This window comes from Pinus tabuliformis, chromosome 8 (genome assembly GCF_031772625.1).
Source record: "Pinus tabuliformis cultivar Carrire ecotype Pingquan chromosome 8, CPIR1, whole genome shotgun sequence".
Taxonomy (NCBI): Eukaryota; Viridiplantae; Streptophyta; class Pinopsida; order Pinales; family Pinaceae; genus Pinus; species Pinus tabuliformis.
This window is the reverse complement of record NC_142294.1, coordinates 911,747,118-911,771,817: the sequence shown is the minus strand read 5'-3', so window position 1 is coordinate 911,771,817 and position 24,700 is coordinate 911,747,118. Positions and strand designations below refer to the sequence as shown.

Genomic DNA, 24,700 nt, shown 5'->3' with positions numbered 1-24,700 from the left:
TCATCAGTAAGGGATCATGTAGTGCAACTAAGAACCCTTGACTTTTGACCTTGTTGAATAAGTAGTAAACAATAGAGTTTGTATTTGCTTACTTCCCCCTGTCATATGCCTTGATGCTCCACTGTCAATAATCCATGCGTTATCATCATTGAGGGATCATGTAAGTGCAACTAAGAACCATTGACTTTTGACCTTGTTGAATAAGTAGTAAACAATCTTCTTGATCCATCTTCCTGTAGAAGTGAATTCCATTCTGATCATAGAGGAAGAAAGCATTTCCTTTAAGCCAACGAGGTGATCTTCAATCCTCTTCGACCTTAGCTCTGATACCATGTTTAGAAATCAATGTTAGTAGGATTAGGGTTAGATTTCTCTTTCTTGATAATTACTTGTGAATTATGCCGGTTTCTTTTACTTATTTGTTATATTATCTTTCATCAAGCAATCACCAAATTATGTGTGCATGAAGATCACAAAGGCACAAGACACAAGATGGAGGCACTTTGCCAGGGCAAAACCCCTATCTAGGGGAAAACCCAGTGAAAGTCTCTTCCTTCAATAGTTTTTCCTTGGGACTCTTCTACCTAGACAAAGACCTCCTCCACACCAAGCCAACCTCCTCCTTCGATCCAACCTTCAACCTAGTAGCAACAGCACTTCGACCCTAACAACTTCGACTTGGCAGCTTCTGGCATCAGCAGTAGCTTTGACCTAGACTAGGAGACTTAGATCTCCTAAACCAACCCACACGAGAGAGAGAGAGAGAGAGGCACCAAAATTTTGATTTTCTTCTTTTCTTCACCTTGACTAAACTCACACTCCTTTTGGACCCTTCCTGCAACTTCGCACTTCTTCCCAGCTTTCAGCTTCCAGCTTCCAAAGATCGAACTATGCTTGAGACAGTGAGATACACAAATGAAGTCAAACTGCCTTGTATATATAGCCTTCCGATGAGGCCGACTTGCCTTTCTTGAGGCCGACTTGATTTTCATGAGGCCGACTTGGTGCAAAGGTAACATAATTTATTTTTGACTCAAAAATAATTCTTTTTACATCGTTTGAAAGCCCAAGAAGGGTCTCATAAAATATACAATGACTTTATTCACTCTTTCTTAATCCTAGGAGTCCACAATGGGGACTTTGACTAATAAAATGATGACCCAAGCATGAAACCCATGCTTTAATAAGTCATTGTAACAATAATAAAAATTATTTTTACAAATACATTTTATGAAGACCAAACCTAGTTACATTTTTCAATAGGGTCACGGGTTATTTTTTGAATTATTTGTGTTTGATTTTTTTAATGTTTTTCTAATTGTTTTTTACGTGTTTTTTTATGTTTTTTATTTTTTTTATTTATATTTTAATGTTTTTTTTTTCAATTTAGTTTTTTTTATTGTTTTTTTTCAAAAAAAAGTCGTTTTAATTTTTTTTTGTTTTAATGTTTTTTTTAAATTCTTTTTTAATGTTTTTATTATTTTTTATGATTTTTCATTTTTTATTTTATTTTTAAGATTTTTTTTTACATTTTTTTTATTATTTTTACTTAAAATTTTATCTGAATCATAATATTTGGAGACAAAAAAAAAACAAACAAACAAACAAACTTCAAATGTCATCATCTTCGGATGAAAATTTCACAAAAATTTCTATTTCTCCATGTTTTTTATCCAATTTTTTCATTAAAATATTTTATTTAACATGTCTATTTTAGCAAAAAGGTCCTGAAATATATATTTTTGTAATTATATCTATATGCAAAATGTGTATTTTTTGTCGAATATTTAAAATTATTATTTTTTAGTAACAATTATTTTGTATATTGAAGTATTAATTAATGATAAATAAATATATAAAAAATTGTGCATACTTGGGACATAAGAAAGTTTAAAGTGTCAAAAATATGTAGTAAATAAAATGTTGATGTTTTTCAAAATCCGCATGAAAATCAAGAACATTTAAAAAAATGTATCCACATTTAATGCATTTGAAAATTTGAAGTATCAAAAATAAGCTCTCTAAAAAAAAGGGTTGATGTTGCATCAACACTTTTCAAAATTAGCATGAAAATCACTAACATTTAAAAAAAATGTTCATACTTGATACATAAGAAAATTTGAAGTGTCAAACATATGCTCCAAAAAAAAGGTGTATTCTGAGTCCGCACTTTTCAAAATCGGATGATTTTTTGCTACCTCAAAAAAACGGGTACTGGGTACAATTCTCGTTTGATAGTTTACTTTGTTATGCTATCTTATGTGAATTAAGATTTCCATGTGTGCCATGTATAAATTGCAATATTTATCTTGAAATCTTGATCCTTCATGGTGTTTTCGTTGGATACTTCAAGAGATCTATGATACGTGCATTTCTTGAACTTTAAATCTTCCATTTAAGGAAGTTGCTAGGGTTTGTAAGAAGAGACTCTTGCTCGCTCACCCTCTTCGTCAAGGCCATCTTCATAGAATTTGCCCTAACAGACACCAATGCCTAGTAGACATTGGATGCATGCTCATTGCAACCCCTTGGACAAGTTCAAAGAGGGCTCTCATAGACTACAGATCAAGACAAGCCACCAATTTAACCGATCAATTAGGATCTGCCAATTCCAAGAGGCTAAGACTAAGGAAAACTTCATCATCCACTAGTCGGTTTGCTACGAGATGTGAGGACAATTCCATTATCTATTCAGAGAGCTCCAAACACCAGGTAGTTTCTTCAAGTACCCTGACCAAAGGTGCTTGGCCGTATACATGTTGGACATCCTCTGTCTCCGCTTTCTCACTCTCTAGCCACACTTACATCCTGGACTAGCTCCCACCCAATGGATCACTTCCTCTTGTATAGTGTTACCTTCTACATGGATAGTGATAGATGGATTGCAATCATGTCCCTTGTTACTCCCCATATTGTATCTAAATAGAAAAATCCCCAATCCACAATGTACAATCCAAGGGAACCTCTAGGAAGGTCACCCATTGTCACCTCAGCAACATGTCCTCTCACTTTAAGCCAACTCTCCTTCGACTCAAGGTGGCATCCCTAACAGTATTACTAAGACCAATCAATGAAACCTAAGGTGATGTCAAGTGTAGCCTTAGCAAAATAGGGTTTTTGAGTTTTCTTAGGATTTTTGAAATAAGTAATGGAGGGACATGAAGATCAATGCCAATATCCAACTATGGCAATCATGTCAAGGAATCAAGTGGCAAGACAAAATCAAGAAGAAACCCTCTTAAGATCTGTGGATTAGTGAAAGAATCTAGAAGCCTAGAAGATAAGTTAACCCCTTATCTAATCAAGGCAAATTATGAAACAAAGGCCCCACTAGAAAGGATCCCTCCAAAGGAGAAAAGCCTTAACCAAAAGATTGACTATGGCATGAGATAAAATCAAAATCCTTACAAAGGAACCTTAGAGTATGGCCTAGCAAAAAGGATTAATGCTTACCCCAAACCAACAAAGGAGAAAGTGCGAAAAAAAATGATGGACATCCTCCCTCCAAGTGATAATGTTTCCCTTTAATGGATCAATCTTAATAGCCATGTGGTAGTCTTGAAATACAAGCCTCTAAAGTCAAAAACATTTACCAAATAGATAAAGCCCTTAACACCAAAATGCTCTAAAAAAGATATATCTATTAAGCTCCAAGTAGAGGAATGCTCTCATAATCCAACCATGAGTTCAAATGACAAACTACATCTCTTTATATAGAGGATGTAAAATTTCCTTTACTATAAAATAATAATATCTCATTTAATTCCTTAGGTCTAGCCTAAGGAAACAAAAATTAACTAACTCCTAAAATCAAGTAATCTAACACAACATCAAAACAGAAGTGGTCAAGCCACATGTACAATTAGAAGATAAGCAAAACCACCAAAGAGAGAGATTGATCCTCCAAGTAAAGTGAATCATAGTCCATAATGCCATGTCTAGCGTCCAAAGGCTCCAACGTTGTTCTAGATGGTCAACATCCTCCATGGTTCAAACCTCAAAGTGTGATAAAGCGGCACCCAATGTAAATAGCATGCAACGTCTATCATCAAATAATGCAACCACCTTAAATAAAGGTTGAAATATAACCCCAATGTGGACGGCCACATTAAAACAACCCCATGAGCCATGCAATATGAAGGTCCAATACCTCCAAATGATGTCCCAAACGAGGGCCCATAGTCATATCTTGGGTCATGGGGCTTCCATGAATTATGCAAATGACTTTTCAAGTCATAAAAAGGGTCATTAAACCTCAAACACGCAATGTTATATATATATATATGAATTATGATTAATTTAGGAAGAAGGGCATGATCAATAGATCATGACCATTCATGAAAAGGCACTTGAAGCTATTTAAGCCATGGGCCCTCATTGTAAAAATCATCATCATTTATTCATTCTAGTATAATATATATATATATGGTATTAGAGCCGCACTCGACCCTGTGCACGTTTCTCCATCCTCGTCGTAGTCAATCTGTGCTATCTTGTTTCCAGTTGTCGTCATCTGTGCTTCGTTTCCCTAGCACCATCTGCGCTTCGTTTCCCTACCACCATCTGCATTTTGTTTCCCTGCCATATTTGCGTTATGTTTCCGTCGCAGTCTTTGTTTCCATGTCCGTGTAAACCTATCATCGATGATTGCTGTCACTGCTCCGTCATTTTCCCTTCCCCGTCATTCACGTACTGTTCTAGAGATCTTCAGTTTTCCTGCCAACGATCTCATTCTCCTCGACAACCTCGACATTGTCCCCACCACCAAAATTTTAACAATTGATCCGCTATTTCAACAATCAACCATCACACCCCATCCATTCATAAATTAGATGATTTTAGTTATTTAATATATAATTATTAATTAATTAATTGACCATCACTTATAATTATATAGAAATAAAAATGGGGTGGATGGGGTATGAAAAATCTAGATATATTTGCAAGTGCCCTGGCATCCAAATTGGGCTGGAATGTCCTCACCTCCAGGAATCTTTGGGCAGAGGTGGTCACCCAGAAGTATATCTCCCCTCTCCATCCCCTCGACTGGATCAGACTTCCCTCCTGGGACAGATCAAATATTTCAACGGTTTGGAGGGCGGTCCTAAACTCGCTTGTATATATCAGGGATGGATTGACTTGGAAGATTGGCAATGGCAATCTGGTTCGCATTGGGTTGGACCCATGGACTGGTTGTGGGAACGCACATCAACTTCCCTAAGATCTGATACACTATCTCTCAATTGCAGGTTTCTCTAGACTGGCCCATATTGTCGATCAGGGCAACACTAATATCTTCAGACAGGCCTGGAAATCTTCTGGCATTTTGGGCATCCCTCCCATCTGGCATGCCATTTGGCAATCATATACAAATTCACTTATGGAATCCCATGTCAGAATTACCGATGGGGATGATGAGCTTATATGGGCTCACTCACTTAATGGAAAATACTCCCCAAAGTTTGGTTATCTTCACATCTTTTCGAATCACAAACCACCTGTCACTGATTGGTGGTGGACTATACTCTAGAAATTGAAGGCACCACCTAGAGCCAAATTATTCATGTGGTGCATTCTCCAGAATAAGGTTCCTACTGGGGATAATCTTCAAAAGCGATCCTATCAAGGACCATCCTGGTGTGTTCTCTGCAAACAGGATCTGGAATCTGTTGACCATCTTTTTCTTACTTGCCCTTTTACTATTTCTATCTGGCTTGAAGTAACTGCACTTCTTCAAATCCAAACTAGATGGCACGGGTGGACATCTTGGAGGCCTGGCATCTATGGTGGACGACTGCACAATCACACAGGATACGAAACCTACCTATTTTGATCTGCTGGTGTATTTGGCTACAAAGGAACAAAATCATTTTCACTGACACCACTCCCCGATGGGCACATGTTACTGCACATCATTGCATCTCGATGGATGACCGTGTTCCCACAGTGTGCACCATCACTGCCAAGACTATTGACCGTAATACTCCATGGGCATACTTTGATGGCTCGACGCAGCATCATGGCTGTGGCGGGGCATCCTCCTACATATCACTAACAACCACTACTATAAGATCCAAATGGGTCTGGGGGACGAAACAAACAACTTTGTTGAACTCATTACCCTCCGTCATTTATTATTTTTTGCACTTGAGAAAGGATGTCGTCGTTTACAGATTTTTGGTGACTCACAGATTATCATAAATTGGTTTAATCATCAATCTGCATGTCACACTCATGCACTCCGACATATTTTGGATGACACATTGATGCTGAGGACTCATTTTGACTATATTTCTTGTCATCATATATACAAGGAGCGCAACCAAATTTCTGATCAGCTATCCAAAGAAGCCTCGCTCCACCCACGAGGGATCTGGTTGATTAGGGAATAGTCTGATCAGGGATGCTACAACGACTACCATCGGCCATATATGGACGTGTAGTAGGATGGGGCCAACAGGCCCTGATTTTATGTCATATATGGAGCTTTTTTGATGTATTTAATTTTTGTTATTGTACATTTCATGTCTATATATTTCCAGAACATATCATATGTAATTATTTAAACAGTGTCCCATGCTTGGGATTGACTCATTTTTGGATAGAATAGCACAGTCAATGGCTTTGACCACTTTTACAACATATGCTACTAACATCTATAGCATGTAATTTTCAACTATCAATGAAAATTACGATTTTTCCTTGGGAAAAATTATATAGAAATAAATTAATTATTAATTATAATTAATTAATTAGATATTAATTATAATATAGTTATTAAATGATTATTAATTATATAGATAATAATTAAATAATTAAGAAAAAAGGGGGGTCAAGTCAAAATGGAACAAAGCTCACCACCATTTACTCGAACAATGACGATGAATGAATTTGGTAAAAAATTGGAATATTTTGTCAAGAGGCTCAATCAGAGTAACGTGAACTTTATGAAGCTCCAGGATAAAACAAAGAGTATAGAAAATCAGCTCCAACAAATTATAATGCCAATCAAAAGGGCCACACAGACCTGCGAAACCGAGTTGATCATAATCACAATCAAGTGATGAATATGTTGAACCTGATCTTTTCAAAGGATCATGCAGCCACTAAACAACAAGATTTCTTTTAATACATCAAAGCAGTGAGATCACATCAAATTCCCGAATCTCCACATTCATCTACCTACCCAATCCATAAAACAATATAATGAATCTTCAAATATGTTGATTTCAAACCAAATTCCTTCATTCAAGCCACCAGTTGTCACATAACAACTACGAGCAAAACTTGAGTTATCGAAATTTGACGGTAATAACTTATAAGAAACACAGTGTAGCATGGTTCATTAAGGCAAAGGAATATTTTGAGATTTACAATATTGACGAACGATGATGAAAAAATCAAAACATGCATCCATGCCGCTAGAAGGTGATGCATATAACCGATACATGTGGTGGAATAAATCATCATATGCAACCAGTTAGTGTAAATTTAGAGGTGCTTTCTTTAAATGGATCCAGGGTGTCAAAGTAGAAGAAGTTCATCACAAAACTCACCAGACTACAACAAAAGGGAGATGTGGATGAGTATACTAAAGAATGGGAAACACTAGCTACACGAGTGCCCAAATTAACAAAAAAAACTCCTTATTCAATCATATATCATTGGACTTGAACCTTATCTCCATAATGAACTTAAGCTTCATGATGTTACATCTATAGATGAGGCAAGACGGAAAGCAAAAGCTGCAGAAAAGAAATTTGAGAGAATACCATTGCCAAAAGTTGAAAGAGTATACTCAAGACGAAGGTTTCCCAAAACTTCTAACATGGAGAATACGAAGTAGGTTCCCCCACATCTACGAGGAGGAAAACCTAGTATGGAGGTCAAAAGAATAAAGGAGGGTAAATGCAAACATTGTGGTGAAAAATGGGACCCTAGACACAAATGTTTTAAGGGAAAGGATACCAAAAGCTTATATAAATGTGAAGCAACCAATGCAGATAGTGAAGAATCAAACATAGAAGAAGTTGATGATTCTCAATGTTGATTTCGGGTAGCATCGGATGTGCTCTAAGCCTCAAATTTTGCAGGGAGGCTTGGGCACAGGTATTCCAAAGAATCCAGAAAGCGTTTTGGGAAAATAATTAATATTTTTAATGGGGTTCCTAAGTCTAAACTTAGGAAAATTAAAATATTAATGGGTATTAATCTAATCATGGGTGAATCTTCTAGAAAAAGCCATGGATCAAGTCAAAACGATCTGAGCCTTTGATTAAGATGTAATATAGGTCGTTGGTTGTCCAACAGGAAGATATAAGAAGGGGCTTGACGGTCATTTGGAAAACACACACACAGAGATTGAGAAAATCGATTTTCAGAAGTGAGAAGTTCTCAGGAGGAAAATCGATTGAGGAGATTTTGCAGCAGAGGGGCAGTGAGAATCCGGGAGAAGAAATTTCCAGAGAGTACCAGGCAAAGAGAGAACAGAAAGAAGTCTAGAGGAAGGTTGACTCTGGCCTACGCAACGTTGACGCAGAGGCAACGCAGTCCTTGACGGGAAGTCGAGTTACTGCTAAGGGAAGTCGAAGTTCGGTTGTCGAAAGCCAGGGTGTGAGTCTGGGAGGCAGAAGGTCGATTTCTTAGCCAGCAGAGGATCCAAAGGAGAGGTAGCGTAATACCCAAGAGGGGTTGACGTAGTTCTACGCAGAGGGTGACACAGAGCCTCCAGAGTAGAAGGATCAGTGATTGATTCTCCAGTGACAAGGTGAGATCATTTCACCAGTCTTTTGTTCAGTATTCTCTCTATATCGGATTGCTAGTTGAGCTTCCTAGAATTGTACTAAGAATTTCTTCTGCATAATAACAAAACCCTCAGAGACGCTGCACTGGTTTTCCCGCATTGGGTTTTTTCGAGGACTATGTGTCCAAAAGTAATTGTGTCCTATGTGTTCTATTTTTCTTTCTTGCTCAGTGTTTTGTTTCTGCATATATGTAAATTGAGTGAAGGTTGCAGATGTATTTACTTCGAAATTTACTGTATAAAACAGTAAATAACTTGTATGATTTAATCAAGTAGGAGAAGTAACATCAGTTTGCTGCAGAAGGGATTCCGGCATAGGAATTTTCACTCAACAATTATCCCGAGAATCAGATGGTGAAAATTTTTGCAAGTATCGCTATCAGCCATGACAGGAATAGCCTAGCCCCAGACCTTGAAGTTAAAAGGGCATATCAAAAGGAACAATGTAATGGTTCTAATTGATACAGGAAGCACTCACAATTTTTTGGATTCAAATCTTGCGAAAAGGCCAAACATTTTCACATATCCAATGCCCAACATGAAAGTGATGGTAGGAGATGGAAAGAAAATCGAAGGAACGGGAAATGCCATAAGGTTAAATTGCAGAATCAAGACTACAATTTAGAATCCCCATATTACATCGTACTGCTTGGAGGAGTGAATGTGGTCCTAGGTGTCCAATGGCTACAAACTTTAGGTACTTACTCTACCAACCATCAAAAACAATTTATAAAGTTTAGATGGGAAGGACAGAAATATAAGTCATATGGTTTTTAACCACCTAAAAATTAGATTGTGTCATTCTATCAAATGATGAAGTTGATCTGAAAAGGAGCTATAGCATATATGGTGCAATGTCATCAGATGGAAATGATGGCTTCAAAATTAGTTGGCAAATAACCCCCTGAGATTCAGGAGTTAATTCAAAAACACAAGAAAGTATTTGAATATCTTCCACCACAAATGTCTCCTGAAAGAAAAACTGAGCACATAATCGAAATCAAGTCGGGATCAAACCCTGTCAACATCAAGCCATATAGATATCCACATCATCAAATAACTAAAATCGAGAGAATAGTCTAAGATCTCTTAAAATGTTGTCTCATCACAAAAAGTAGAAGCCTATACGTTGCTCCGGTGATTATAATCTGAAAGAAGAATGAATCGTTTAGACTTTGCATAGATTACAGAGGATTAAACAAGATAACGATTAAAAACAAGTTCCCTATTCCCTTCATAAGCGAAATGTTAGATGAACTTCATGGAAACAAATATTTTTCAAAATTGGACTTGAGATCTAGATACTACCAAATCACAATAAGGTTAGAAGACATCGTGAACCGCATTTCGAACTCATGAAGGTCATTATGAGTTTAAAGTAATGCCTTTTGGGTTAACTAATGCTCCAACAACCTTCCAAGCTACCATGAATGAGGTATTTTGACCATACTTAAGGAAGTTTGTGCTAGTTTTCTTTGATGATATTCTAGTCTATAGTAAAACATGGAAGGAGCATCTACAACACTTGGAACAAAGTCTCACTATTCTCAAAGAAAATTAGTTTGATGCAAAGATGTCCAAATGCACTTTTGGAAAAGACGAAGTAGAGTACCTTGGACGTGATATTACAGAAAGCAGTCAAAGTAGATCCAAACAAGATTAAAGCTATCACACAATGGCCCAAGCCAACTAACATTTCTAAATTAACAGTATTTATGGGTTTAACAGGATACTATCGAAGGTTTATTCGAAAGTATGTTCATATAAGCGCACCCCTAACAAACCTTTTAAAGAAGACCGTATTCCAATGGGATGATAAGGCAAAAAAGTGTTTCGAAACCTTAGAGGAGTTTATGTCCACTGCACTTGTATTATCAACTTTGGACTTTTCAAAACCTTTTGTAATCGAATGTGACACCTTGGGTTTTGGAATAGGAGAAGTGTTGATACAAGACAGTTGTCCAATAGCATTTGAAAGGAGGAAGATCAATAAAAGAAAATGTCTAAAATCTACATACGACAAGGAAATGCTCGCCATTATGTATGCATTAACCAAATGGAGACAATATATTTTGGGAAGTAATTTTTTGAAAAGAACATATCATAATGTCTTCAACACTTTCTCCAACAAAAAACACTTTCTACAAAGCAACAGAAATGGATCGAAAAAATTGTTTCTTTTGATATGGAGATATTACAAAAGAAAGGGAAAGACAACGTAGTAGCAAATGCTCTATCCCGAAAATATGAAGAGTCATCATTGCTTGCAATTTCAATTGTAGTCCCAAAATGGCTTAATGAAATTCAAAGTGAGTATGCAAAAGATCCAGAAACATGCACTATAATCAATAATCACGCTCAGAATTCAAAATTCAAATAGAAAAATGATATTCTTTGGTATAAAGGAAGAATTTACTGAAGCCCAAATTCAAAATTTAAGTCCAAAGTTCTCAAGGAATCCAAGATTCGTTAGAAACAGGACATGTGGTTTTATTTAAAACCTACTATAATGCACAATAATTTTTTTTTGGAAGGGGATGAATAATGATATTCAAGAATATGTAGCAAAGTGTGATCAATTCCAAAGAAATAAAAGTGAGAACATTATGTCCCCTAGATTGCTCCACTCCCTAAACATTCCAAACCAAAAGTGGGAAGAAATATCGATGGATTTTATTGAAGGGCTACCCGTGTTGGATGGAAAAGACAAAATCCTCGTAGTAGTCAATAGGGTCACCAAATATGCACACTTCATGGGAATAAAGAAATCAGACTCCGTAAAACAAATCACTAAAAAAATGTCTACAAATTACATGGATTCCCAAAATTCATTGTTAGTGACAGAGACGCCGAATTTAAGGGGAATTTCTGGAGGGAATTTTTCAAACAAATTGGAACATACCTCAACATGAGTTCAACTTATCATCCTCAAATAGACGATCAAACAAAAATTGTCAATAAATATTTAGAAGCTTACCTTCATTGTTATGCAACACAAACAAAATAAGTGGGTTCAGTAGTTACACCTCGCTAAATGGTAGTACAATTCCACTTATCACACTTCAACAAAAATGACCCCATTCCAAGCTTTTTGTGGTTATGGCCCTCTTAAGTGGAAGTAATTCGCCATTATTGAAACAAAGTTCCTAGCAGTAAAAGATCAGTCAAAAGAAACTCAAAAAGTCTTTCAAGCACTAAAAGAAAATCTAAATGTTGCAAGAAATCGTATGAAACAACAAGCCGACCAACGTAGAACAGAAAGAGAATTTGAGGTTGGAGAATGGGTATTTGTTAAGCTTCAACCTTACAAGCAATTATCCCTAAAACAACAAGGAAAAAACAAATTAGCACCAAAGTTCTATGGTCCATATCAGATTAACAAAAATATCATCCAAGTAGCATACAACTTGAACCTTCTCGATACAAGTCACATTCACAACGTTTTCCATGTATCTTGCCTTAAAAAGGCACTAGGAAAACACCAAGAAGCACAGACGGCACTTCCCACATTAGATGATGAAAGGAAGATTGTTTTAGAACTAGAAGGGATCATCACCACCAGGCAAAATAAATTGTTATCATGAGTAATTAAATAATATCTTATTAAGTGGAAGAACCTACCAAAAGAAAAAGCCTCCTGGTAGACAGAAGCATTTTGTCAACAACACCCTTGGTTAACTAAGCTTTGAGGACAACACATTTTTCTCGAGAGGAGGCAATATATATATATATAATTTAGGAAGAAGGGCATGATCAATAGATCATGACCCTTCACGAAAAGGCACTCGAGGCTATTTAAGCCAAGGGCCCTCATTGTAAAAATCATTGATCATTTATTCATTCTAATATATATATATATATATATATATATATATCTTTGCTTCAAGCAGAGTGGCATCCAAAACAATGGGGTTGACCTCAATTTCCAGCTCATTAGTTCTTCAATTGATGTCTTCAAGGTAAATCCACATAATCAAGGGTGTCTCGAATAAACAACACCTCATCATAAGTCATCCAAATCATCCTCTCCATGTCATCAAATTAGCCCACAGCTGGCATAACTGTTGTAGGTGCAAATCTGCCCTTGAATCATGTGATAATCAACTCATAAAATGACAAACAGGTATAACATTCAAAGGTATCCCACATGGCATGCATAGGAGGTGTCCACTGTGTGCCAATTAACCCCAGAAATGCCTCCGTAGGTATAAACAGTGCCTCAATATACATGAGCTCCCTTGGGAAATGCGAAAGAATCCAAAAATCAGAATACAACCATCCCATCAAGGAGGGCTATGTCATGTCACCAATCTGCCCGACTCATCAAAATGCAAGTGAGAATGCAAAATTTTCTAAGGGTACCCCTGCTAGAAAAAGGATTAACATCCCTGACCTTAGATCAGTGTTAACTTGAAGCATTAATTCTACTTCCTTGAGACCCTAACATTGTTGCCAGTCTAAACCTCATATTGGCAGGCTAATCAATAGCCAGATGATATCCTCCAAACCACAGTGATGAGCTTTCTCTTCCAGGCAACAACACTGCACTCAATCCAGCTACTCTTCTAGCACTTTTTCCAGACACATCTATTATGAGCTTTCTCTATTCGGCCTCAGGTGTTGGGAAACATAATTCTAGTGGACCAAGATAGGCTCGTACCGTTGGTATCATAGATTCTAGATCCACTCACTTTGTACATCCTTCTCCCATTTTGTCTCTCCATCTTCAAAGTTGGCTTTCCAAGATCTAGGTTAGACTCTTTATTTTATTTTTTGCATTCTGCTTTTATATAGGAGTTACTTTAGTGCTCCTGCTTTCTATGGACATCATTGTACCTAACAGTCATGTCGACCTACTTTAGTGGTCATTTGTAAGATATTAATACACTTTGCTTATCCTATCTATGCAAAAATTGTTGTAGAAATTCTGGATAATTTGAAAATAGCTAATAGAATAAATGCCTTCATGGAATAGAATTACCTTGTCAGAAAATAGATTTACACGTACAAATGCGCAAAAAAGGTCCATAAAGGCATGGAGGATCAGTGAATTCTGATGGGGCTGCATATATACCAACATTCAGGTCAAATATACAAAATATGGACGTAATATTTCCCACATCAATCACTGATATTTCCACAAACTATTAGATCATATCCAATGAAGCACTAGCGATTGTACTGGAAGAAAAATCATCATTTAGGAATACAATAAAATGTATGTATCAAATAATTGCTCAACATGAAGCCAACAAGAAAATGCAGTGCCCTTACCAGCAGTGTGATAACAGTACTACTCAGATCTAAAATAAGTCGCAACGCTTGCTCTCGAAATGTCATCAAGTCCAAAAGTAACTATCACAAAGCATAAAATTAATTTCAGATTAAGGAAATACTTGTCCATAAGTAGTTGAAGTTTTCCTAGAGCATAAATCGTTCATTTTCTTGCAATGCAACCTTAAAGAATTACTTAACATTGATGGTCCCTAAACTTCGAGGCATTATGATTTAAGCTTTAAAGCACAGACGGCAATCCTTGTCCTTAACTATAAATAAAATGAAAGGCATGTCTGTTTTAACAAAACAACTACAAAAAATTAAATAGCGGTATTTAAGGATAATAAGATAACCAATAGAATTGAACAAGCAAAGAAGATAATATAATCAAAATTATTTGACAAGAACAAATTCAAGAAACCATCAAGTTGTCAAAATCACTGATTTCAAGCCAAATTCTCCACTCTTCGTACCCAATTAATTAATGATAAGACAAATGGGCTTGGAATGTACACAAGCAATAATCATATCCTCACAAGTTGGGACATTCAAACTATGTGATTGCCGGCTTTCAAATAGCCTTGTGATATGCTTCCTTAATGTGGCTGTTAAAAAGCACTAGCCTTGTGACTATTAATTTGTCAGATGGTATATTAAAAGGGAGCGAGCTGTAATATTATATCACAAACCAGTGTTGCAAAAACCTCTGATTTCTCCTGATATTTCCAATTTTTTTCTTAGATTTTCAGGTTGCTAAGTTTTCAAAGTTTTGTTGATTCTTTCCCAATTTTCCTGATGACCCTGCCAATTTTTTTCTGATGCCAGGTTTTGCAACACTATCACAAACAATTCATTTCAAGTTTTTATGTATATGAGCTGGAAAAGTTAATTTCAAGTTTCCTGAACGTTACAGCATAATACTCTACCACGGTGCAGTTTCAATTCGAATAACCCGGTGCTAGACAAGCCCGTCGGGCTAGATAGATTTCAGACTTTTGGTTGCTCACAATGTTATCTTGTTTGGTTAAAATGGCTGTTGCCTTGTAAATTTAACTTCTATGGTACTTGCATTGACTCCATTCCACCCTCTGTGAGCACATTAAGAATTTCTCAATTCTTTTTCAGATATACTTGCCTCATCTTTTGTGTCAGCACCAGAGTGGCTATGAACATGAACCTCAGATAAGAAGGCAACTTACCTTAACTACTTCACCTGCCCCTAGGATTTTTGAGATTTTTATGAATGGAGATTAGCGGCAATGCATCTTTAAAAATAATAATTATTCTAAATCATGTCGAGGTCTTGGAGAAAATAGCAAATGATGCAACTAAGGCACTGCAGTCAACATCAACTGTGGCCTACTGCATGAGGACAACACTGTAGATTGGCATCTTTTAGTTCATTAGGCATGATTGGTAGCCAGGTCATTGCCAGTTTGATCATGCTGAAGTGACATTCTCTGTCACTTCAAGTATTTATTACCCAAAACAAGTATGTGCATCAAGGAGAAATTTTCAAAGGAAACACTGATTGCAGGGTATTATGTCCTGCAAGTTCTGGTGACAAAGTAGAGTGCAGAGAGGCAAGTGAGCCACAGTGACGCTGATGCAGAGCAGCGCAGTAGCCTCTAGAGGGAATTTCAAAATTGTTGGGGAGAAGCAGAGTTTCAGTGCCAGAAGCTGGGTAGAGGTTCCAGAGGCCAGGAGAGACATTTTCACAAACAGCAGCAGACCAGATGGCTTGAGGAAACACTGGTTCGAGCTGAGTACAGAAGTGACTGCGCTAAGATGACGCAGTAGCTGCGCAAAGCCAGTTTGGACGGCTCAATTTGAGCTGAGATGAAAGCCCGGATTTGCCTGTGGAGTGAGGAAATTCCTCACTAGATTTTTCTTGCCAGTTTTTCTCTGTAGGATTGCCAGTTTCAGCATCCAGTTGTACTCAGATTATTTCACTGCTGCATAATAATAAAACCCTCAGCTGCTGCACCGGTTTTCCCAAGTTGGGTTTTTCCGGGGACATTGGTCCAAAAATAACTGTCATTTTATGTGTGTGTGCTAGTATTTCTTCCAGTGTTTATTTCTTCCGCAGTTTAATTGTGTAGGTTGCAGTGTGATTGATTCAGTATTTGCTATAGCAAACAGTAAATAAATTATTAAGAATTAATTTAACAATTAGGAGAATTAGTTCCAGTTGCTGCAAAAGGATTTGGATTTCTAAATTTTGACAAACCACTCAATGCATTTTCCTCCTTTTCTCCAACGGGTTTTTGCCCCTTTTTAATTACCCATTAGAACTTTTTTTTCTCCTTTTATTTAATAAGTGATTTATATATTATCAATTAAAGTCGCTTTTATCTCCAAAAAATACTTAAACTGTCACCATGATCACACTAACCTCCCAAAGCCCTGTTTTCATCATCATATCTTGTAGATATTTTCATCCCAATTCCAACGAGCTATTACACTAAGGTGTTTCTCCAAGTAATTGTCCTAAAACAACACCTTAAGCGTAACTAATTAAAATATGCCCGTTAATAACTCGGTTTTACGGAAATTGTTAGAATGCAGCAAAACCAGGATTGAACTGTGTGAAACTGATTGTGATGATGAAAAATGGCAAGCAATCCCAGTTGAACCCCGAAAATTTCAAAACCCTCCAGTCCCACCAAAATGCAATCCAACTCCTACGACATGGCTTATATAAGCTCTATAAATCTCTCCTAATCTCATCACAAGGTAATGCAAAAACTGGGGACATTACAAAAGGATATCAAGGATAGCTTGGGAAGTTCATTTAAACAACAGAATGAAAGGGATGCTAGTGCATGTGCTCTTTTTTGCATTGAAGTAGCATTGGACAAAGGTTTCCCCATGACCATTCCTTTTTAGTTGAGCAATAGGGTTTTCCAATAAGAGCTAGATTACAATCAATTGCCCATTAAATGTAATATGTGCCATGTTTATGGGCATTTTCCTTGGCACTACCCGTGATCTACTCCTCCTCCAAGGATGAATAATCCTCAACATGCCCCTTTAGTGCCTCATGGAAAAAGTAAGCAAACCACTCAAGATGATCAGAATCAATTCAAGGCTACAATCAACAAAAAGAAAAAACAGCCCACCTTGTCAAGCAACCAAAGAACTTTATGGGGCTGACCCCTCCAACATCAATCAACTCCAAACTCTAGGAGACCTAGAATTCTTCAAACGTATCAATGAAAAATCAAAGGACCAGACTATGATACAAATCCGTGAAGCAATCCAACCAAAATAATTCAAATAGCAAGAAATAAAGTTGTGATCACTTAGGAAACAAGGGAATAACCCTAGTCACCCAAAGCAAAGAAACAAAACATCCAGATTAACCCAAAAATCATAACAAAAGCAAAGAAAGAGGATTGCAAAGGTAACAAAAAAGAATTGGTCCTTTGTGTTGGAAGTGCCTCCTCAAAATAGAAAAACAACACCCTCGTAACTCACCACAACTCACTCGGGGAAGAAAATCCAAAGAAAAGAACAAAAAAATGAGGTAATGATGAACAAAGCTCCAGGTATCTATTGCTCATTACTTAGAAATATGTTAATCATTAACGAAAGGCTTTCTTTGGAGTCTCCTTCAGATTTCAAAATGTGTTAGAAGAAACCCTTCCATGAGTTTAAGCATGTTGTGTTTTTGCCAATTACATTGTAATCATTTTTTTCAGATTTATCCACATCTTACTTGAAAGAATACAAAGCTAGCATGGAGGAGAAATTGTAATCATTGAGATCTACCCCTCCCAGTTGAGAAGGGGAATTCATTTTATCAGATAAAGTCTCTGTGTTCTATATACTTTTCAGTGTACACATAATATCACGATTCACTTCCCTTTTGATCAAAAACACTTAACCGTTAATGTTAGAAATGTATATCAGACTTTGGGGATAACTCAACGATCCTACTTTATAGACATGATGCACCAACCATTTTGTGGTTTATCCTGCAATAGTCACGAGAAGCCATATGCACGCATATGAAAATTGAGAAGCCTATAATGTCACTCTCAAATGGTCCTGCGAGACAGCATTTGCTTCTTAATGAATCACTCTTTTATAAATGGTATATTATTGTATCTTTCCTTAATAGTCAGATTATTTGGGTATCAGGGCACAGAACATTTTTGAAAATAGTAGCAATTAGATTGAGGAAAGAATACTTTCCAATAGCACACTCTTTGGGGTTCAAAATAAGTAGTAGAATTATGCAATTTGAAACTTGGTAGATTTAAATGTAACTAATACCAAAAAATCATAGCCATCTTTGGCCTCATAGTTGATTTTAAAACTTATCCATCTTTTCTGCACGCTTTTGGGCACAATTAGGTATGGCAGGGAAGACAAATTTTAATATGAAATTTGAAGATATCTTAACAGAATTCTTGCCAAGGAGAAGCATTTCTAAGAGTGTGATACTAATACAAAGTCCAATAACATAACAAGAACATGATCCTAATAGAAGTCTAATAATATAACATCACGCAACTACCATTCCTGTCTGACATATCCAAAGAGAATTATGCTTGTTTGCAAGATTTTACAAGCATTTGATATTATAGACTCAAATTCTTCAAATTTGGAACAGCAACAGAAAATATTTTACTATACCTCAAATATCTTTCAACAGCTCAAACTATTACCAATAAAAACATATTTGTAGTAACAGTCAGATATAGATAGTACTGCTGCATATGATATACAACTGCTAATATTATCTAATAAATCCAAAAAGAACCAAATTTGCTCGCAAGCCCATATAAGCATCTCAAGGTACATGCATAAATGCTTCAAATCACACAGGAAAAGATATTTGGTTTAGGATATCAAACACACCATAAGCCATGGCTCCAAGTTTTCCAAGTATGCCTCCACATTTTCATATAAAGAATCCAGTCCAAGTTTATCAACCTGCAACATAGAAGTCATTTGACTAGAATAAAATGAAAGGCATTAAACTGTCTACTTACAAGCAATAATATTGCCAAAAGTCATTACCCTTTCCAGCTGCAACTTCCCAGGATGCTCCGGGAACTTCTTTGTGATATGCGTGCATAGCTTTGGGAAATTGGGTATCACACCTGCTTTCCAGAAGGAATCTGAAAATTGGAATGTATTAGGCTCTGGATAATCCAACTTTTGATTGAGCTTGTACATCTTGGCCATCAGCCCTTCAGCCACATCAACAAGTTGAAAAACCCATTGCATATGCCGAGCCTTTTGGAAATTTCTGTTACCAGGAGGAGTGGATGAATGTGTGTGCTTCCAATTAGATGAGGTAGATGGAGAAACTATTTCAGGATTGGATTGTTCTGACCATCTAGAAGTGGTATCCCAGTCTCTAGATTTAACAGATGAATCTGGAGAGATATCCTGATTCAGAAAGCTCTGTCGAGATTTACCCATAAATTGGTGGCTGCTTGAACTTTCTACAGCCATCCTGTCTGGGAAATTGTTAATCAGAACATTACCAGCACAGGATAAGAAATTTCAGTTTTCTCGTGGTCCAATTGCTGTTGCATTCTTTAAAAGCAGTGAACCATCTGCAAAACCATTTGATTTACCAACTTTCATTATGTGAGCAAAGGTTGTTTGACATTCAAATAATACTCCAATTTACAATTTTTTATGGGAAAATATCCATTGAAATTCAACCATGTAATTAAGACAAACTATTATGAAGCAAATGCAATCATTTTGTAGCAAATAGTATCAAAGTTCAAATATTTTTTCCAAGATGAAAGAATAGAGCCAGACAGGAAGGATCACGAGACAGAACCTATAATGACAGAGTGCAAACAGCAAGCAATGATAAGGTCATTGAGAAAGGGAAACCCATTTGAAATTTATGGCCTTTTTATTGAAATGCCTCTGATGAACGCCAGAAAGTGGTAACTGTTCTGCGTGGGATATTCCAATGTCCTAGAAGTGTCTCACAATCTACAAAAGCATCCCTTTGGCTAAGTAGCTGTGACTTGGGGGGTAATCTATTCTGCCAAAGTCACTCAGCAATTGCACCCAGCCCATCCACAAACACAAGCACAAGCACAAGTAAACCACATGGGGCAAAAATGTCATCGGGGAGACTTGAACAACAGTGGGAAAATTAACAGCATCCCGCTTCCACTGACTCAGCAAACCTCCTTTAACATTGGAACTGTATGGTTAAAAGAAGAACTTACATGCCAAACATAGTTAGAGAACTGATAACCATTAGAGAGCATTGCACACAAGTCAATGTTCCCCAATGAAACACAAGCCAAACCAAGGAAGCCTAAAAATGGAGGACAATCCAGACAAGATGGCAACATGCAAACATATTAAACCAGTTATGTCATATCATAACTGTCACCTTGTTTTGTCAACATTGGTTTTATACTTAAATGACATTTTGCAATTATGTGGATAATAGGCCAACTACAAGAAGTTCCCCTATGCAAATGGATATGACAATTGAGGACAAAGACACACATTGATGATTGCAAGAAAGAATGCTAAGCCCATCAACATATGGCAAAAATTATTGCAGTCAAATCTTTTAATGTAGCTAATCACTGCACAGCCCATCTTGATGATAATAATAATAATCTCATTTTAAGGTCACGGCCAAGCCAGACACCAGATTGGTGTATGAGGGGCCCTTGTTTGTGGGACAAGAAACCTGCCTCTGCAGCACTTTGAATGCTAGAGTTTATGGAGGTGTGCATACTCTACCCCCCTCTGGATTTGTACCTATGACGAAGCTATAAGCAAAATTACATGGTGTCTTCTAAGATGCGATGTACAGAATGTTTGACCATCTGCAATAGGTCAAGCTGGAATTAAGTTGAGTGCACAATAATAGGCATGTCCTTTAAATCTGAAGTTTCCACACCAAACCAGGTAATGCAACAACCAATGGGAAAAAACCCAAATCTTTTAGGCACAATTGGCAATCTCATGTCAAGTATCTTTCATCTTGTAAAGTATATTTTGACAACTTGGCGCACATACAGGATAAACAGTCCAGTATCAGGATAATTTAGATTTTCTATCAACTTCACTCTTCTAAATTGGTGACAAAATCCAAGAATAGTACATATATTTTCCTAACATTCATTTGGTTTATTAAAGAGTTGGAATAATCCAACTGATAGCCATCCCTCACTCTTATGCCCCTAAAATTGCAGGCTGTGCATCAACTGAACTGCATTTGTCTTTGTATTTGACACGTACTATATATATTTCTGTAAGCCACAAGGTGTGTATCAATTGACAAGTCACTACATCTTTGCAATTTGTTCTTCTGAAAGTTCTCTGGAGGGATACAAAGCTTTTTTTTCATCAATATATTTCTTAGAGGTGATGAAATTTGAAAGATATTAATTTATTAAATCATAATCTAAATGCAAACGTAAGATGTCATCACTATCATGGAAAGATTCAAGTTTGTGAAATAATGCAGAAGATATTTTCATCCTACAAATCAGCTTATTGGCAATACAATTTTTCTCTCCAATAATATGGACGGTAAAGAATTTGTGGAAATTTGCAAGGAATCGTGACTATTCATGTGTCACTCAGTAATGGCTGGGATAGTATATATTGGCATGGTTCAATTCCTTTTATTTACAAAGAAAACTGATCCTTCAAGAAGTTTCCTTGACATCAAGAAATACCAGTTGCAGATACAAAAAAAATATTTTGTCCTGGACTCCTAGCTCAGATGCAACTGCACATAGGGAAGCGTGATTTTTTTGCACTACCACTGCAACATTTGCTTTTTCACACATGCACTTCACGAAATCATATAGATTTTGTACAGAGTTGAAAACTTTAAATTGATTTGCTCAAACATTGAAACCCTTAGAGCTAAGTTAGTTAACTGGGGCATTGATAATGGCAAAGCGATGGAGGCAAACAAGGGCGGGAAGGTACCTGGGGGTATGGAGGGAGGTACAGACAGTGCAAGGGATGTTGTTGACCACAATACAGGTGCATGGGAGGGTTCTATGGCAGTACCAAGTTCCAACAGACAGTATGGCCACAGCAGGTTTGATAAGGGATTTTTCAGTGGTGTAGTATCCAAGTTTGCAGTGTCTAACAATGAAAGAGTAGTCTGTGGGAATTCCATTTCCATAAAAGACGACAATGACAGGGGAACAGCAAGGACATTGTAACAGCAATACACTGACACATTCCCTAAGAGTGAGAACATATTATCTACAGAGGCCATACCAATCAATAGGGATGGATTTTCTTGTGGATCGATCTGGTAACAGGCAAGGGTTTGCAAATGCAAATGAAGATCTGGTATTTGCAGGGCATGTCTTTAATGATCATGGGTGTTCTAAGGTTCCTAGGTTTGATAATGTGTGTTAGCATAGAAGCCATTCAAGGAAACATTTTGCCTTAACTACATCCCTCTGAGTCCATCTGAGAGTGAGGGTGGTGTCCAAGTTATGTGCACTCCTTGAATGCCAAGTTCTCAACTATAAAGAAGGGTTCTTCTACTCCCACTATAGAAGGCAATGTGAGTGCCCTAAGCACCCTAGGAGGTTAAAGTGTTTATGATCAGTTTGAATGCAGATTCTCATGCTATGGATGGCACTATGCCAATAGATGAGCCTCTATGTATGGAGGGTGCTACTTCACAAGTTGAGGATCCAGGGCTTGTAGAGTTGAATGCAGATAGAACGTTGGTGGTTGCAAGTGAGGACCTAGTGATGGGAGAAGGAAAGCCAGCCTCTATTGTGATACCATCCCCAAGAATACCAATATCTCCTCTCAATAGTTAGTACAAAATGATGCCCCACCCCCTCTGGAGTATTTTGAGGGGCACATACATTTGGAGACTCGTGAAGTCATTATGTTCTCTTTATGTTGTATGTCAGATGAAGATGCTTTCAATTGTTGGTGCTTGTTGAACAAGCAAGCCAAGAGTAAATCCTTGAATTCCCACTAGCGTTTGGCTTCGAAATATGTTTTCCTTTTGTTTAAGTCCAATGTTGCAACTCACCATGTGCTACAATGGTACTTTAAACACTTCTGATTCCCTTAATTATTTGCAGTGGTTGAGGCTAGATTTAACCCAGACGATCATGGGCAAGCTAGTCATCCACTTTGGCCAGAGTTCCCAACCCTTCCAAAAGATATGTGTTCATTTGTTGATCTGTTTGCTCACTAATTTGGTTAATTTCTCATCCCTAATGGCCAATGTAATTCATTTCGAGTGGATCCTAGTGCTTGTGTGAGGTTCACCTCAAGTGAAAGCCAGCCTCTATTGTGAGACCATCCCCAAGGAGACCAACATCTCCTCTCAATAGTTAGTCCAAAATGATGTCCCACCCCCTCTGGATCCTAACAATTTCGATTTTTCCTTACTAACAACAAGGAGTATTTTGAGGGGCACACATTCGGAGACTCGTGAAGTCACTATGTTCTCTTTATGTTGCATGACAGATGAAGATGCTTTCAATCGTGGGTGCTTGTTGAACAAGCAAGCCAAGAGTAAATCCTTGAATTCCCACTAGCGTTTGGCTTCGAAATATGTTTTCCTTTTGTTTAAGTCCAATGTTGCAACTCACATGTGCTACAATGGTACTTTAAACACTTCTAATTCCCTTAATTATTTGCACTGGTTGAGGCTAGATTTAACCCAGAGGATCATGGGCTAGCTAGTCATCCGCTTTGGCTAGAGTTCCCAACCTTTCCAAAAGATATGTGTTTATTTGTTGATCTGTTTGCTCACTAATTTGGTTAATTTCTCATCCCTAATGGCCAAAGTAATTCATTTCGAGTGGATCCTAGTGCTTGTGTGAGGTTCACCTCAAGTGAAAGCTTCCCCTTCATTTAAGTGTACACTATTGATGGAGTCAATCAAGACAAAGTTCAATATCTCAACCTACCAAATGATTGCTTCACTTACTAAGGACAGGATCATTTGATTTGTGACTACCCTCTTCCTAGTCCCAAGCTAGCAAAGTCTATTGGTAATGATGTTGGTGTGACCCCTTCTTCTTAAGGCACAATGGTGAGGGGCTCTTTTGTGGTTTCATAGCAAGGTATTGGTGGTTGTGGCTCTTTTGGAGTCGCAAATGCCAAGAGAGGTAGTTGGTTGAGTGGTGTTGCAAATTCGAGAGCAAATGGCACTACACCTAGTAGCTCCAATGGAGTTGGTTTAAACTATAGTGGTCCAGATGCAGAAACAATTAGTTCTTCTATTGTTGGATCTGATGTTGTTTGGAAATCTAGCAATCAAGTGAATCGACCCCTTCAGTTCCTAGTTCAATCTTGAAGGTGGGGCATTGTCGCCTCATACACCAATCCCTAAGTAAAGGCACCTATAGTTTGTCAGGAGTCCAATAACATGGAGATTGAGCAAGATTGACAAGTTAAGCCTCGTAAGCAGAACATGATTTCTTTCCTCTCTCTTTTGGACAAGCCAATTGTTGACCAAAGCCTTCAACAAGAACCAAAATCCTATAAGGATGTGATGATTAACTCACCAAATCATCATATGCTTAAGGGTTTAAGATAGACAATCAATACAATATCTTGGGACATCATCTCCCTCTTGAAATCAAGTTTTCTTCATTGTCATGGAAC

At 37.3% G+C, this 24,700-nt stretch overlaps 1 protein-coding gene across 2 annotated transcripts in view; it reads right to left on the bottom strand.

Moving 5' to 3' along the window:
* The window catches only part of GRL (transcription activator), a 380,056-nt gene that overhangs the window by 329,163 nt on the left and 26,193 nt on the right, over positions 1 to 24,700 (bottom strand). For both annotated transcript variants that reach the window (XM_089373054.1, XM_089373053.1), the window contains 4 exons: positions 19,112 to 19,656; positions 18,950 to 19,024; positions 14,078 to 14,158; positions 13,785 to 13,865 (listed from right to left, as the gene is read on the bottom strand). In XM_089373054.1, coding sequence (XP_089229180.1) covers positions 13,785 to 13,865; positions 14,078 to 14,158; positions 18,950 to 19,024; positions 19,112 to 19,552 — 678 coding nt within the window. In that variant the 5' untranslated portion in view covers positions 19,553 to 19,656. The remainder of the gene's footprint in view (positions 1 to 13,784; positions 13,866 to 14,077; positions 14,159 to 18,949; positions 19,025 to 19,111; positions 19,657 to 24,700) is intronic.